This window comes from Phacochoerus africanus, chromosome 7 (genome assembly GCF_016906955.1).
Source record: "Phacochoerus africanus isolate WHEZ1 chromosome 7, ROS_Pafr_v1, whole genome shotgun sequence".
Taxonomy (NCBI): Eukaryota; Metazoa; Chordata; class Mammalia; order Artiodactyla; family Suidae; genus Phacochoerus; species Phacochoerus africanus.
In genome coordinates, this window is record NC_062550.1 from 69,331,599 (window position 1) to 69,348,345 (window position 16,747).

General features: G+C 50.2%; 1 protein-coding gene and 1 pseudogene across 1 annotated transcript; one reads left to right on the top strand and one right to left on the bottom strand.

Moving 5' to 3' along the window:
* Positions 1-1,490: 1,490 nt before the first annotated feature.
* On the bottom strand, positions 1,491-8,322 carry KCNA1 (potassium voltage-gated channel subfamily A member 1). Its single transcript, XM_047787776.1, has one exon. The coding sequence runs from the start codon at positions 8,273-8,275 to the stop codon at positions 6,788-6,790; it is 1,488 nt and encodes a 495-aa protein (XP_047643732.1). The 5' UTR covers positions 8,276-8,322; the 3' UTR covers positions 1,491-6,787.
* Positions 8,323-14,804: 6,482 nt separating this feature from the next.
* Positions 14,805-15,134, top strand: LOC125130427 (60S ribosomal protein L35a-like; annotated as a pseudogene).
* The last annotated feature ends 1,613 nt before the right edge of the window (positions 15,135-16,747 follow it).

Here is a 16,747-nt window from a genome sequence, read left to right on the forward strand (position 1 = left end):
CTAACATTTTTGCATCTCGACAATGGGGAGGAATCAATGCAATAGCCAGTTGTCATTGTCAACGTACTCTTTCTTACAAATATGCAAACATCTTTAAATCGATGATTATTGAATTCAATTAATTAAATAGTTTTTCAATTATCTGTTCTTAAGCTGGTTCAAAGGGCTGCTTTTCAGTCTTGCAGCACCACCACACTGTTTTATCTGCACAGGACTTTGCAACAGGGCCCACTCAGCCCAGCCTCAGAGCTCACCTTCCACCCCCCACACACACACACTCAGGCCCGGTGGGGCTCTCCAAGTCCAGACTGACAGTGGGCAGCTTCACACTGCATCAGAATCTACTCCTGATTCCTCTGGTTGGCCTCCCTTGAAACTGACCCGGCTTCTTTTGGAAGCTCTGTAAACAATAAACGCCAGTTATAGCCACACCCTTGCAGCTACTTGGATCTGTCTGCTTCTGCTTCAAGAAGGCCATTCCGAGGCTGAGCTTTGAGAAGCACACTCAGGGCTGGGAAGACCCTGGCCTGTTTGCCCATTGCCGCTGATGTGGCTCTCGCTCTTTCTTACCCCGCCCTGCCAGAGCTCAGCCTTGCCCGTTTTCCAACCACAAGGGAAGAATGATGGGCAACCTGCCCGGCCTCACGATCTACTTGCAGTAGCAACTTCTACAGCAAAAGCAAGATGGATCTGCGAATCTTACAATCCAAACCGAGCACAAAGCAATACAATTCTAAGATGATGCACCAGCTACCCCAATGCATTTGGCATATAACAGACACTTTCATGAAGCATATTACCCTGTTTTCCACGGTATCAAAGAGCTTGTATGACTTGATATTCACAAAGAGGAGGAGCTCCAAATCTTAGAAGAATCAAAGGAAATTGAACCAATGAATCATTTGAAAAAAAAAAGGTAGAAATAAATGTTAACCACAAGTAACTATGGGGGAGAGTACATATAAAGAATATCTGGCAAGCACTTTGCTTTTTCCCTTCAAAATCGCTTCTAACGCCACAGTGTAAGTGTAACTACCAAGCTATTGAATGCCAGAGCATGGCTATCACACACACACACACACACACACACACACAAGTATACCCACTATCCTTCCTGAAAAGCTGTGCTATGAATGAAGAACACAGTTTCAAATCAAAAAGAATTCAAGAAAATACCATCAAGTATTTTCCTCCCTGGGGCCTGATTTCTTTTTCCCTTTTCAAAGCTGGATCCCCCACTATTTGCACAGGCCAAATTCTGACCGTCTCTGCTTGAGATCCTATCTGAGACCCAACTGCAAATGTATGGTCAAAATTCAACCCCAGTGCAGCTCCTTGTACAGAACAGACAGTCCACGAGTTTCAAAGAAAATGAGCTTGCTTCCATTGCGTCTTGGATTCAGCATGTTATATAAAGCGACTCCCACAAAACAGGGTTCCCGAAAGACCAGTTAAATAAGATACAAAGAACCAGTCAAGATATTCCTTGATAAGATCCTTAAAAATTATCTTTAATTGATGCCAAATATGAACAGATCATAAAGTGACAGAAGCAAGTAAAATTGCATAGATGGAAACTATGCGCTTCAATTAGGTTCCCAGTTCCTAACATTCAATGTCCTCTACCTGACCTAGGAAACAGGGCAGGGGAAATGCACAGTAGGTGAAAGTGAGACACATCCTTTAACTCAAGGCGTAAGCGACGGGCAAACTCAAGAAAAGAAAGAGCGCTTGCTCAGCTTCAATGGTTTGTCATCCTGATGGTGCACTTATTAAGACTATTCAATTGGTACTTTTAACCTGGGTAGTACTTTGCTTTTAATAGCGGAGGTATATCATAGAGAGTCCATGCTTTCCACTTCACAGCTGCTGGAGAAACGATTCCTAAACTGCACTGGAGAGAAGAAAAAGGTGTGTCTGTGGGTCTTGGAAAGGTGACACTTTTGACCTGGAATATTTCGCAAGGGATCTTTGTGTTTCGTTTGGCTTTCTTTCCTTACACCATTTCTTCTCCAGTTGTGGCACAAAACTTTCCTCTCCTCTTTAAAGTCTCGTGCCATTAACAGTAAACTCCTAGTTAGCCCCCAGATGAAAATCACTGCAACTAGGGCTAAGCTCCTTAACGCTGGGGTCCTGAGGGCAGCCGGCCCTTACCCCTTACAGACACCGGGGCTTCCCAAGAAAGCCCGTGGTCATTTTGCCTGAGCCAAGAGACTGGCTGTGGACACCCAGTCGTCTCCACCTTACCTCCAGACCCTGATTGAGTTTGCACAGTGACCCAAGGGGATGGAAGAGCTGTGGTTAACAGCTCTGCTCCTGTTCGCATCTTTACAAAAATGATAAAGTAACGTACATTCTTCTAAGTGCTACCTGAGTCATGCTGGACGTGTGTACCCTGAACTTCCACGGTATAAATATAAGCACAAATACACCATGTGGTGGACGAGAGGCCACCTCCTGAGACGGCGATTAGCTCGGGTTGGGTCTGGTTGAAAAATGTGTGTTTTGTCTTCTTAAAATGAACGTAAACATCAAACAACTTCCATCCTTTCTTGAAAAGGCAGGAAGATAAAAAGGGCTGTCTAGTGGTCGCTTTTCTAACAATTCTGCACGGTGGGTGGTTACACTCACCACGCGTCACCATCCCCAGGAGCGAGTCACTCCTGGGAGAGAGTAAGCTGCCCTTTCTCCTTTGATTCAATCCCATCCACCGAACAAGGAATTCGGTTTTTAAAGAGCCTGTGTTTTGAGGTCTCCTACACTAAACGAGGGGATTAGGACACTATTTCTCCCAGCTCTTTGGATGTCAACTCACTTGAAAAATCTGTAACTCTTCACAATGTGAAGAAGGACCTTGATGGACTAAACCAAATTTCTGCTTGAAGACATCTGTCCCTCACTCACCACTTCCAAGTATCCTCGTTTATCTTCGAATGAGTCACGCCTCCACAGTCAGAGGAAGGAGTGGCCCTCGGCCGTATTCCAGGAGAAGAATTTGCTCCTGGATTATTTGATTTTGCTAGGCGAACTGGCACACACGCTCCCAACAAACTGCTTTAAGCGATCATCAGAACTCACCTCTCAAGGGGGTGCTGAGGAATGGCTGTGCACAGACAGCGGCCAGGAGAGGCAAAACCAAAAGCCTTTCCTGGCCATCATCTGTCTTCCTCGACTCTGAGGACAGTGTCTTTGGTCTCTCGCATTCAGATCACCTGAGGTGAGTTAACCCCTTCAGGGCTTCTGGGATGGCCAACAGGCCTGGTGTGACCCAGCCCTTCCACTGTCCACCCCCGCCCCAATGGAACGGGGGCCTTCCCACACCGGAAGAGCTGAGTTATGGCTCTCAGCAGGTCAGCCGTCTTCTCCTTCGGGAGAAAAGCAGTAGTCAAGGCAGGAGCCATTAAAGCTCAAGATCTAGGGAAGGGATGAAGAGGCAAAAAGCCCAAGAAAACAAATCGAGGGAAGTAAACCGAAAGACAGTCATTCCCGAATGGGCAGTTTTGTTAAGTGCACCTTCAGGTCCACAAAAACATTTCAGCACCTTCCTGTGCAAGGGGGGGAGAGCTTCGTCCAGCTCTGCATGCCTATGCTACACAGATAATCCCTGCACCCTGGGCTTAGTCACATGGTTTCCATGAGCTACAGATGGGTAAGGAGCATTCATTTCCCCCAAACCACCCCACTTCGTTAACAGCTCAGCCCCGTCCCAGGCCGACAGGTTTACTGCATGCATCGCTGCTCCCTGGAACACATGCAGGAGGATTGACCCAGAGCAGTGTGGAGCTGTGAGAGGCGGACCGGGCAGCCAAAGCCAGTCTTTGCAGTTCTGGTCCCGTTTTCTCATCCTCTGACCCATCCATCCCACAGTCCTGAGCGGATTATTGCTGTTGACATTGTGCAGCATTTCAAGTTCCGTGTGTCCTCGACCTCAAAGTCTAAATAAAAGATCAAGATAATCCCCAGGGATGGGGAGGAGGTTGGCCTTTTTTTCCCCAACAGGAGACTTATAAACAGATAGAGGAGGAAGAGCCAGGAGGAGTCAAGTTCAAATGAGAAGGAAGCATCACAGGGAGGGTCAGACACCCTGTGCTCGGATGCCGTGCGGTCCTTGGCCCCTGTCTTCCTCGGTTGTCATGTCTGTCTTACGGAATCACAGAAGCTGCACAGGGAAATATAACATCCACGTTCTTTCTTTCAACTGAGTCAGCCAGCCTGGGTGTAAGTAACTCTGGTTTCTTGGTTTCTCGCCTCCCTGCTCGTTCTAGGGTAGGACGCGGGGTGGTGGGAAGAGGGAAGTCACAGAGATGAATTCCAGAAGCAGCAGCGCAGGGATGAAAAGCAATGGGCAGCAGGTGGCCACATGCTAAGTGCAGAAGGAAGCTCCCCACCTCGGGTCCTTCGAAAGGCAGGGAGTGCCTCCACGTGGGTGGGCAGCTGCTGGCCTCCAGAGGCCCATGTGATGTGACTCCCTTTCAGCTAGGCACGGGGTCCCCACCGTTCTCTGGAGTGGGTGACAGGGGCAGCAGAAGTTAGACGTTCAGCCTGAGAAATGACTGCCGGGTGGGAATATCACAGGCACAACCTAGGAAATATCTGAAGGGGATGGGCCAGGAGGGAAAGCCTGGGAAAGGCTATTCTGAACTGAGCATTCTGCATCCACAACGATGCCTGCAAAGATCAGACTGTCGGAGAGCGGCAAAGTGCTGCAGCAAACAGAGGAGAGGGATGGAAATACACAAGGCCTGCTGGGCTGGACCAGAGGAAGCCTTGCTTGTCCAGGGTGACCCCTTCCAGGACACAATGTCTCCAAGAGTTTATATTGGCTTCCGGTGGAGAAGAGGAAATTGCAAGTTCATGGCTCATGTCCAGTTCGAAGATGGGTCTCAGACCCCGGTCTCCATCCCAGGTCAAGCTGCCAAAGGGACCATGTCCACTGGGTGGCCAGAGAAGCAGCACCCTCCCGGGTCTCTCCAGTCCAGGGTATGGGATGGCAGGGTGTCCCCATGGTTGTGACGTGAGATAGGGAGGGTGGGAAAAGGAAAAGCAAAATATCTGCGCCCCCACCCTTCCTCCCCTTGGTTACATAACTTCTTTGCTGTGTTAATGGAGGCACTTTCTGCAGTTCGCTGTGGGTACAGGATAAAGGCACTAAGCAACTATTAAATCAATTGGTTGAGTGTCTTCAGGGAGCCTCAAGGGGAGGGCCGAAGTCTCTACAGACTTCAAACCACGACTGCAAAAAGAAATGAGCTCTGCTTTGGATGCATACAGTGGATAAACATTTTCATTTACATCTTAAGAATGCACCAAAAAACATGCAGTATTGCACCTTTTTTTTGTTTGTTTGTTTTGCTTGTGGTTATCTTCAGCTAGAAAGAATACGTGTTCTTAGGTGTTGCTATACATACCTCACTAACTTAGTTTTCCATAGAGCTTCCCTTTAAGGGATGGGCATATTGGTCCCCTCTCTGCCTACATCTGCACAGAAGCCTGACATTTCCCTGAGCAAAGGCAGGAAAATTGACGGAGTGCCCCCCACCCCCACCCCCCATTATTTCTTTTGGGCCCTTCATCCCACAAACTGGTAGTTTTTATTATTTTTTTAAATGTCTTTACATTAAATAAATCATGCAGTAATTAATTCAAGGTACACCTTTGAATCAAATAGGCCATAATGCTGAATAAGAGAACATGCTTGAACTCCAAAAAAGTGATTGTTCCCATCTGACTAACGTAGGTACTTAAATACAGTACTTAATTGACTAATAAAAAGAGTTAATAAATGAAGGAGTGCACTTTTGGTGAATGCAAATGAAGACGGATCTAGTTTTCGAAGACTCGATTCCAACGTAAGCTTATTCCCTATTGTCTGAGTTAACGTTCTCGGCATGCGATTATAAAAGAAATATGATCAGATTCAAACATGCTAACACTTGGTTCCATTTGTGCTCTCTTGCAATAAGGAGGCTATGGTTTTACATCCAGTTCTGGAGGCCAAGGGTCAGGGTGCAGGACTGGTGAGAAAAGACCCATTGGGCACATCTGCAGTTGAAAATCTTAGCAGCACTGCAGAGGAAACAGTGAATTTCATTCAGTTATCTTTTTCTTAAGAGTTTGAATCCGAAGGGAAGGGGGCAGAGGGAAAAAAAGATCCCTACAGACCAGGACCAGATTTATAAGGTGCTGTGTGAACCAGTCTTGAGTCAATTTTTTTCACCTTACAATATGCAGTTCAGTTGATCAAAATAAAAACATCTGTCGTTGCCCATTTCGGCTGGTCTATCATGTTACAACTAATACATTGGATGCACTTTGTAAGTGTGCTGTGCAGTTTGCAAAGATTTCATCTTGGAGTCCCATGCAAATGTTAATGTCCTATTTCTAATCAATCATCTGAGTCTTAGTTAAAAGGAGAAAATGAAAGAAGCCACCAAGGATTAAAAATGGGGAAGCATATGAATCTTATTTTACCTAGACTAGTTCATGGACTGAGTTATTTTAAACCAGTTTTAGAAAATACACTTTCTTTTCCCGTTTTTTTTAATAAAATGAAAATAGGTTCTTTTTTTTTTTTTTTATGGCTCCTGAAAGCTTCTGGTTCGCCACCCCCAACATCACCTCGGCAATGCAACAATGCATCGACAGTTAAATAGAGCATTCAAAGACTATTTAGGAAAGTATCTACAAAGAGTGACTTTGGTCACTCCGGGTTTGGTTTGGTTGGTTGGTTTAAAGTCTTTAAGCTGCTGCTAAGTGGGGGCTTTTTATTTTCTTTGCTTGGTTTTTTTTAAACATCAGTCAGTAGCTTGCTCTTATTAACACAGTTTTGGTTAGCTGTGGTGCAATTGCCAGTTCTGATATTGGCCTGTCTAAAGTGGGCTATGCTATTATTCATATCCTCTTCGATCTCCATGTACTCAGATTTGCTGATAGTGGAGGAACTGCGCCGGCTGAGGTCACTGTCAGAGGCTAAATTAGGAGCACTAACGTGGAGCAACTGAGCCTGCTCTTCCCCCTCAGTTTCTCGGTGGTAGAAATAGTTGAAATTGGACACAATGACAGGTACGGGCAGGGCAATTGTCAGCACACCAGCGATGGCACACAAGGAGCCCACGATCTTGCCTCCAATTGTCACAGGGTACATGTCACCGTATCCTACAGTGGTCATGGACACCACCGCCCACCAGAAAGCATCGGGGATACTGGAAAAGTGCGACTCAGCTTCTTCCGCCTCGGCAAAGTACACTGCACTAGAAAACAGTATGACCCCGATGAAGAGGAAAAAGATGAGCAGCCCTAACTCTCTCATACTAGCTTTGAGGGTCTGGCCCAGGATCTGGAGGCCCTTAGAGTGGCGGGAGAGTTTGAAGATTCTAAAAACCCTGACCAACCGAATGACCCTGAGGATGGCCAGCGAGGTGGCCTGCTCGCCCTTCTGGTTCCCCTCCTGCTCCGCTATCTCAGTGCCTAGGGTGATGAAATAGGGGATGATGGCCACAATGTCGATGAAGTTCATGATGTTTTTGAAGAAGTCCGTCTTGCTGGGGCAGGCGAAGAAGCGCACCACAAGCTCGAAGGAGAACCAGATGATGCACAGGGTTTCCACAATGAAGAAGGGGTCCGTGAAGATGTTGGAATTGTAGATCACCGTGGTGTTGTCGAGGCGGTGGACGGTGCCCGTGAAGTCCTTGTCGTCCTTCAGCTCGGGCAGCGTCTCCAGGCAAAAGATGACGATGGAGATGAGGATGACCATGACCGAGACGATGGCGATGACCCGGGCGGGCCCCGAGCTCTCGGGGTACTCGAAGAGCAGCCACACCTGGCGCTGGTACTCCTTCTCGGGCAGGGGGCGCTCCTCCTCCTTGATGAAGCCCTCGTCCTCCCGGAACTTCTCCATGGCCTCCTCACCCAGCTCGTAAAACTTGATCTCCTCGGAGAACATGTCCAGCGGCACGTTGACCGGCCTCCGCAGCCGGCCCCCGGACTGGTAGTAGTAGAGGATGGCGTCGAAGCTGGGCCGGTTGCGGTCGAAGAAGTACTCGTTCCTCAGGGGGTCGAAGTAGCGCATGCGTTTCTTAGGGTTGCCCAGCAGCGTGTTGGGGAACTGCGCCAGCGTCTTGAGCTGCGTCTCGAAGCGCAGCCCGGAGATGTTGATGACCACGCGCTCGCAGCACTCGTGGTCGTCGTGCTCGGCCGGCCGCGGGTAGCTGCCGTCCTGGGGGTGGCCTGGGGCGGCCGAAGCCTCGTCCACGTTCTCTCCCGACATCACCGTCATGGTGGAAGCCGGGGGCGGCGGCGGCGGCGGCAGCGGGAGACCCGGGGCGGGCCTGGGGCGGGGAGGGGCGAGGGAGGCGGGGTGGGGGGGACCCGCGCGCCCCCCCCACCGGTGTGCGCGGCTCCCCTGCGCTCAGGGGGCGGGGCTTCCGAGCCAGCAGGTGGAGAGATCCGCCACTCCGCTCCTCGAGATGGTCCCCTCCACCCTGTCTGTTCCTCCGTTTGAAATCCCCCTTGCCTGACGCCCGGTAAGCAGCTTTCCGCCGGGGTGGGTGGGCGGTGGAGGCGGGGGGAGTTTCGTCCTGCTCCGAGTGCCTTAAGGCAAAGCCGTTCTAGCGGACCGGGCCATCGCTGAGAGGTCACCCTGGCCTCCCCTCCCCTCCGCGAGCCCTCCTGGGACCCGGTGCAGAGCCAGCTCAGCAGATCCCCTCGCCTGCCACCCCCTCTGCTTCTCCTCGGCTCTCCCCCCTCCTAGCCCTCTTCGCCTGCCGCCTTCTAAGCTCCCACCAGGGCAATCGATGGATGCTGCAGAGAAATAGAAAGTGATACGGGGGCAGAAGATCAGAAGCGTTCACATGGGACGGACCCACAGACACGGAAGAGCACAGACCTCTAGCTTGTTTCGAAAGCACGGGACTTTTGCTAGGGTGATCACATACACGCAGACAGATACACGCAGACACCCGAAAACCAAGTTTGGGGCTCGCCCATCCCACTTTCCCCACTGCCCAAGAGCCGATCTGCTTACAACTTCGTTAAACTAGAGATCGGGAAAGCGCCGAGAGACGCTGGGGGAGCTCCAGGTCCAGGCAGCATCCCCGCACCCCAGGCCTCCCCCACCCGTCACCCCAAGGCCCGCCGCTGCAGCCCCGAACTGGGGAGCCCCCTACCTGGCCGGCCGGCTTGGCGCAGGAGCGGTGCAGAGTCGGCTGAGAGCCCGAGTGGGAATGCTGCAGGTCGCCTTTGCGGTACCCGGGCGCGAGCCGCGGCCGCCGCAGCATCCGAGGGGCGCCGGGGCCAACGCGCCGCCCTTGCTCCTCGTCCTGGGTTCCTTCAGTTGACCAGTCGTTTTATTGGGCAGGTACGGCGAAAATGTCCATTCCCTACTCCCATTCTCACCCGCGGCCAGCAACCTGGAGACGCCGCTCTTTTTTGGGTGCGGGGAGTTCCGGAGGCTGTGGGGCGGAGAAGCAAAATGCCACCCTCTCTCGAGCTCTGAAGCAAATGACGATACCGAGTGCTCTCGCCCCCTCCCAACACTGTGGGAGCCCTTGATTCGATCCCGAAGGAGGCGAGCGAGCAAGAGCCTGGATCTACATGGCTCGCGTGTCCCTTCCGCTTTCCGCACCCCCACGCAGACCTCGCCGAGGCTACGCGGCGCTCCGGGAGCTGTTCTGAGCTCCGAGTGGGGCAGGGTGCGTGCGGCGCGGGTCCCCTCGGTCCATTTCTGGGCGCTGCAAGATCAGCAGAAACCTGAGAAAGCGCCCGGAATGCGGAGCAGCGATTGGCCCACCCGGGCGTGGGTTGGGGAGGGCGGGGGAGGGCGGGAGCGAGGAGGTAGATGGAAAAGCAGAGGGGAGGGGGGGCTTGGCAGAGGGAGGATGTCATTCAGTTCCCACCCTTGCCAGCACAGCTTTTTTCTTCTCCTGCCAGAAAAGCCGACCACCAGTTCTCCTTCCCCTGTGGTCCACAGCCCCGCACACACACGGTCCTCGGCCGCGACCTTCCCCGGGAATTTCACATTGGAAATGGGCAGGTCCGACGCAATGCAGGCGGTAGTGTTCCTGGCACAACTCCTCCTCGGATGGGCTTGCGTTTGTGCGGTCCCACAGTAATCTGCTCCTCTGCGCGCTGTCTTGTCCCTCCCGCAGGGGGGTGGGGGGGTTCTCTGCAGGGCGGACCCAGTCTGTCCCCGCTGGCCTCGGAGAGATGCGGACTTCGGGTTGGGCTCTGCAGTTGAGGATCGCCGGGGTTTGTTCTCTGTCTCGCTACTGCGAGGCGGTGGTGTTAAATGTGTCCCTCTTTGACCTACAGGAGTTGAAGTTTTCTTGCCATCAGATTATTTTGAAATACTGAGAAAGCGGCTTGTAGGAAACCAAAAGCTCCGTGGGCTCATGGACGTGTCTGCCAACTAGGGGCTAAGTGTCATGAATCTGAGAAGCAAGTTGCATGCCCACCTCCCACCTACGTCACTCCTCCCGAAGCCTCTTTTTCCGGCCTAATGCCTCCACAGGGCCACTTGCAAGTCTTGCCACTTCTTAGGGAAAGGGTCTGCACCCGGGCGCAGGGCAGCAAAAGCCGGGGGCGGCGTGCGCGGTGCACGGCGAGTGCGGCTCCAGATGCGCCCGCAGAGGCGCTGCACCTTGGCGCCTGCAGCAGGAGAGCAGCCAGCCAGCAGCTCCGGTACTTCGACTGCTGCCGAGTCTCCAAGGAGGCTGCAAGAACCCAGAGTCGCAGCCGATTGGTTCCCCGCTGCACTGGGACCACCCCTTCGCACCACCGCGACCGCGATGCCTCCGCGATGCCGCCCGCCTCCGCTACCCACCTCTTTAATCAAAGCCAAAGATTGCATCTTCCCCGCTCTATTGTGGCTAGAGGGAAGCGGGGGCCTCTGCGGGGTTGCCCAGGCAGCGCAACAATCCTGGGTACAGAACTAGCTAAGTCCTTCCTCCAGATTGCGACTCCCGCATTCCTTTCAGAAAAAAAAATAATAATAATAATAATAAGTATTTGTTCCCTCCACTCCTTCGGAGCCACATCCCAGCTTTTCTTTTTACAAACAATGAGTTACCTAAAACTCCTCCTTCCCCTAGGAAGGACTGCCCTTTCCCCACCTTCCACACACATATTCCTGGATCCCACTTACTCCATGGTCCCTTGCCTTCCTAACCTACGGCTTTACTGAAGAAAAAAAGAAGCGAAGAAAGAAAAGAAATAAGAAGCTCTGCATTGAAATACTGTCAAGGCCCTTGTTTTTGTTGCTGCTGCTCCCCAGGCTATGGCTGCTGCTATAGCTCTAACCCCAAATCGCTCTGGGGCCAGACGGGATAAATATTTTCTGACATGTCCCAGCAATATTGGGCTTCCAACCCTGCTCCTGTCCCTCCCTTTGCCCCCTTCCTTCTTTTAAATGTTTCTAAGACTGTCATCTCCCTAGCTTCACATGAGTGCGCTTGCCCCCAATTCAGTATTGGGAGGTCACCTTACAGAAGAGATTTACAGACTGGATGAGATCCCAGGTTCCTCAATTCAACGTTTTATTAAGAGGGCACAGTAAGATCAGGAAGTTTTCAACATCCCTGGAGGATGTCTTTAGAACAGGACTGGACCTCCAAGGAATTGGAAGAGAGTCGCTGAGCTGAGCTAGGAATTCATCATTCTTTTTTGTTGTTGTTGTTGTTGTTGTTGTTGTTGCTATTTCTTGGGCCGCTCCCGCGGCATATGGAGATTCCCAGGCTAGGGGTCCAATCGGAGCTGCAGCCACCGGCCTATGCCAGAGCCACAGCAACGCAGGATCCGAGCCGCGACTGCAACCTACACCACAGCTCACGGCAACGTCGGATCGTTAACCCACTGAGCAAGGGCAGGGACCGAACCCTCAACCTCATGGTTCCTAGTCGGATTCGTTAACCACTGCGCCACGACGGGAACACCGGAATTCATCATTCTTGATGCAAGTGAGAGTCTGGAGGTATTTATTCGTTCAACAACTTGCTTAGTTCCAGGAGTTCCCATTGTGGCTCTGTGGGTTAAGAACAGGACGCAATGTCCCTGAGGACATGGGTTCCATCCCTGGCTTCAATCAGTGGGTTAAGGATCCAGCATTGCTGCAAGCTGCAGTGTACGTCACAGATGCAGCCTGGATCCAGTGTGGCTGTAGCTGTGGCCTAGGCTCCAACTGCAGCTCGGATTTGACCCCTGGCGCCTGGCATATAGAAACTTCTACATGCTGCAGGCGCAGCCGTAAAAAGAAAAAACGAAAACACTTTGCTTAATTCCAGATATGTGTCAGACAAGTCCTCACACTGGAGACACGGTAATAACTAAGACATGAGATCTCAGACCTCTTGAGCCCACATTCTTGTGGGAGAGACAAGGAATTGGACTATACCTTATAATGTTAGGGGAAAAAAACTTTTAAGGAGATAGAGAGTGATAAATATAGATTTGCATGGATAAGAAGGGCCTCCCTGCAGAGGTAACATTTGAGCAAAGAACTTCAAGAAGAAAGAGATCAAAGAACAGGAATGTCAGGAGGATGGAAGAGCAAATGCAAACATTCTAAGGCAAGGACAAGCTCAGCATATTTGGGAAACAAAAGAGGGCTGGAAAGAAGTGAGCAAGGAAGAGGGATGGAGAAAGTGGGTCAGAAAAGTGGGTGGGCAGATCATGCAGGGCCTCTTAAGCCACTCTACAAATATTTCGTTTGCTTCTGAGTGCAAGGGGAAGATATTGGAGAACTTGCATCCCTGCAGTAACATAATATGATTTGCCGTTTTTAACGGTTATTCTGGCGGCTAGAAACAGAGTGTGAGAGTTGGAGGTTATCAAGTATCACAAGCAAAGATGGTTTAAACAAGGAAGATAGTGGTGGGAATAGGATTACATTGTGAAAACTGAGATGAGGTGTTCCCTCTGTGGCGCAATGGAATTGGAGGTGTCTCTGCAGCGCCAGGACTCAGGTTCAATCCCTGGTCCCAGTGGGCTAGAGGATCCGGCGTTGCCACAGCAGAGGCATACAGCTGTGGCTGGGATCTGACCCCTGGCCTGGGACCTCCATTTGCCACGGGGTGGCCAAAAAAATAAAGATGACAGGATTTTGGATGTGGGGGAAGGATACATGTCAAGAATGTCTCCTAGGTCCAAAGTCTTAGCAACTAGGTGGATGGTGACGTCATTTACTGGAGGAGTGTACTGGACAGCACCTGTCCCACTGGATTGTGAGCCACACAAAGTCTGGGACCGTGTGTGTCTTAGTTATTACTGTCCTGGGCTATGGAGGCCTTTCCTCAGAATCTCCTTGCTTCTCCATTCTTTCCTCAGGCCACTTGCCCTGTCTCAGCTGCTGCTGAAACAGCCAGCTCTGTGAGGGCAGCAGAGTTCTGCCTAATGAGGTTGCAATGCATTCCAGTGCAATGCGTGGAAAGTGGATTCCTCAAGATGGCAAAAAGGTCCAAGTGACCAGCACAGCCACATGCAGGCATCAACTCAGTGGACCATTGAGAGTTGCCTGGTAGGAGATATGGGGTAGGATGGAGCCTGGAGATAAAATCTCTCTCTTCAGTCTTTTCAAGGACAAGTAACCACATGGTCTAGTGACAAGGCTGCATCTCCTTGTGGTTCATGAAGTAGTGGCCAGCTTGTAACTCACCACATTGTTTTTTGGTTTTGGTTTTTTGTTTTTGTTTTTGCTTTTGTCTTTTTGCCATTTCCTGGGCCGCTCCCATGGCATATGAAGTCCCAGGCTAAGGGTTGAATCGGAGCTGTAGCAGCCTGCCTACGCCAGAGCCACAGCAACGTGGGATCTGAGCCACATCTGCAACCTACACCACAGCTCACAGCAACGCTGGATCCTTAACCCACTGAGCAAGGCCTGGGATCGAACCCGCAACCTCATGGTTCCTAGTTGGATTCGTTAACCACTGCGCCACCACGGGAACTCCTCACCACGTTGTTTTTGCACCCTTTCTTCCCCTTTTCTCTTCTTCTCCCTGCCCAAGATCACACCTTCCATTAACGTATTGTCTCAGGTTCTGTTTTCTAGGGAACCTGGGCTGAGGCAGGCATCCAGCCTTCAGTCCGAGACCTGTTAAGTTTGAGCAAGCTGTTAAATAGCCAGTGCAGATGCTGAGTGGGAAACTGGACATGCAAGTCAGTCTATACAGTTCAGAGGAGAGGTCTGGGTAGATCAGGGTTTTTCAGCCTTGGCACTTGGTCTGGGTGCTTTTTGGTTGTGGATAGCATTTTTGTTTTGTTACTCTGCATTTTTGGAGGTTCTGCAGCATTCCTGCCTTCTACCTGCCAGCTGCCAGTGGCACCTGCTCCCAGTTATGACAAATGTCTCCAGACACTGCCAAAGTTTCCCTGAGTTGGAGCGGGGGCAAAAATCTCCCCCTTTGGGAACCACTGGGGTGGATAGTAGTTAAAGCCAGAATCCTGGACTAGCACACTGGGACACGAAGGCAGAAAGAGAAGAGGCAGTGTTCAGAGACTGCACCTCAGGATGCCCTAATTCTTCGAGGTCAAAGAAGGAAGTGCCTGCAAGGGAGATGGAGAAAGAGTGACTGGTAAGGTCAGCAACGGGGGAGCGCGGGGGGTCTGTGAAAGCAAAGGAGTACTGTGTTCCAAGAAGGAGAGGGAAGGATTGATTTTGTTAAACTCTGCGAATAGATTGAATAGAATGAGGACATTAGAACCAACTACTGGGTTTAGAAAAACGGAGTTGAAGAGATAGAAAGCCCCTTCTCTTTTGGTCATCTTGGAGCCTGTTGAGGCCTGCAGGGAAGAGGGCTTCAAAACCAACAAATACGATGGGAAGGTTGTGGTCCAAAGTCTTTTATTCTGGTTATAAGTGGGGTCTTCAGAAGCAGAGGAAGCACATGGCTCTTCTTAAAATTGAAGGTGTTTATGCCTGAGATGAAACTGAATTTCATCTAGGCAAGAGATGTGCTTATGTGTACAAAGCAAAGAATAACACAGTGACGCCTGGCAGAAAATCTAACAAAACCAGAGTAACCTGGGGAAAGGTAATGCGTGCTCATGGCCCCCGTGGCATGGATCGTGCCAAATTCCAAAGCAACCTTCCAGCTAAGGCCATTGGACACAGAATCCATGTGATGCTGTACCCCTCAAGGATTTAAACTTATTGAAAAGTAAATAAATAAGAGTGGATGTGCTCTCCTGTTAAAAAAAAAAAAAAAAGGAGAGAGAGAGAGATCGAGAGAGAACTGATGACAGTGGGTGAAATCAACTCTTGAAATTTGGGGGTCCCTGGGAGAAGATGAAGGGTAGCAAGCCTTTTTTAGATGCGAGCCATTGCAGTATGTTTGTACACTGATAGGAATGATTCAGTAGAAAGGGAAAAATTGTTGATGCAGGAGAAAGAACAACTGGAGCAGTGTTCTCGAGAAGGCAAAGGGAGAACGGGATCTGAGATCCGAATGAAGAGGTTGGCCTTGGAAAAGGACAGTAAATCCCTAGAAAGGGGAGTGAGCGCACGGTTCAGGCACAAGTAGTTTGGTCGATGTGACTGCAGGTGGGAGTTTGTGGACATTTGATTAGGCAATCGAGGCAATGTTCTCAGTGAAAAAGGGAAGCAAAATCATCGGCTGAACGTGAGGCTAGGGAGGAGGTCTTGGAAGTAGGAGGAAAACGTGTGAAATAACCACTCAGGAGAATGGTCAGATGAAAGGATTAAGGACTGCAGCTTTGAGGTTGCCTGTCGATATCACAGGCTGGCTTTTGGTGAAGGACCAGGCGTTTTGGGGATCGGGCCCTGATTGTTTAAGATAAACTTGGAAGTGAGTCATGATAGAATTAGTTCTGATGATTGTTTATGGGAAAATGTGCGACTAGCTCTAAATATAGCCTCCTTCTTAGCATCAGTTTCTTAAGTGTTATGTCACTTGCTAAGGCACGATCTGGCACGAGAAGAGATGGTCCTACCAGGCAAGAAATACCCATGTGGACTCACCTTAGATCCTGCTGCAGGCAGTGTAACGAGATGGGGAATGAATGAGGACCTCATAAGGTATAAGGTAAAGGGTAACGTAGAACCATCAGGAGGCAAGAAGGAAACATCACAAGTTCACTAAGGGTTGAAGATGACATTGAGTGGGGTGGAGGGCTATGTCATTTAGGCTTCTCTTGCTGGGATTGGTGATGGGGCTTATCCGTAGATGGGCTCCAGGGATCTGTGAATCTCTCAAACTGTTCACATATTTTTTGCTGCATGTCAAAAATCTGGTTTATGAGCACCAACTCTGTAAGGGATTTTTAGCAAAATCTCAAAGGGAGCTTATGCTGGAACTGTTAAAAGCCTAGGTTTTTAAAACACAGATGAATTCTAATTCAGTAACGCTGAGCTTGGACAAGTCACTCCATCATTTTATATCCTATATCCTAGGCTGCTGTGAGGATAAAAAACAAATCAAGCACTGATCAGTGCCTAGCAGAGAGCTGAACTTGATGAAATGTCAAGAAAAAGTGACCAGAAAGGTCAGGAATCATTAGACAGGTATTTAAGAAACATTTTCACCAAGGACATGTCACCAAGGATAAAGCAGTCCCTAGATAATTGAGAATCGGAAAAAGAAAAAAAAAGGTAATAGCTACCATCAAGACTCCTTACGGCCAACTTCAATATTCAACCACAGCAGGTTAACCGGTACTGGCTTTTCTCCCATCACGAACAAGTAGAAAACTGGATAAACGACAAGAAGCAGCACAGGGCAAGAGGCAGGGAAGAACTGAC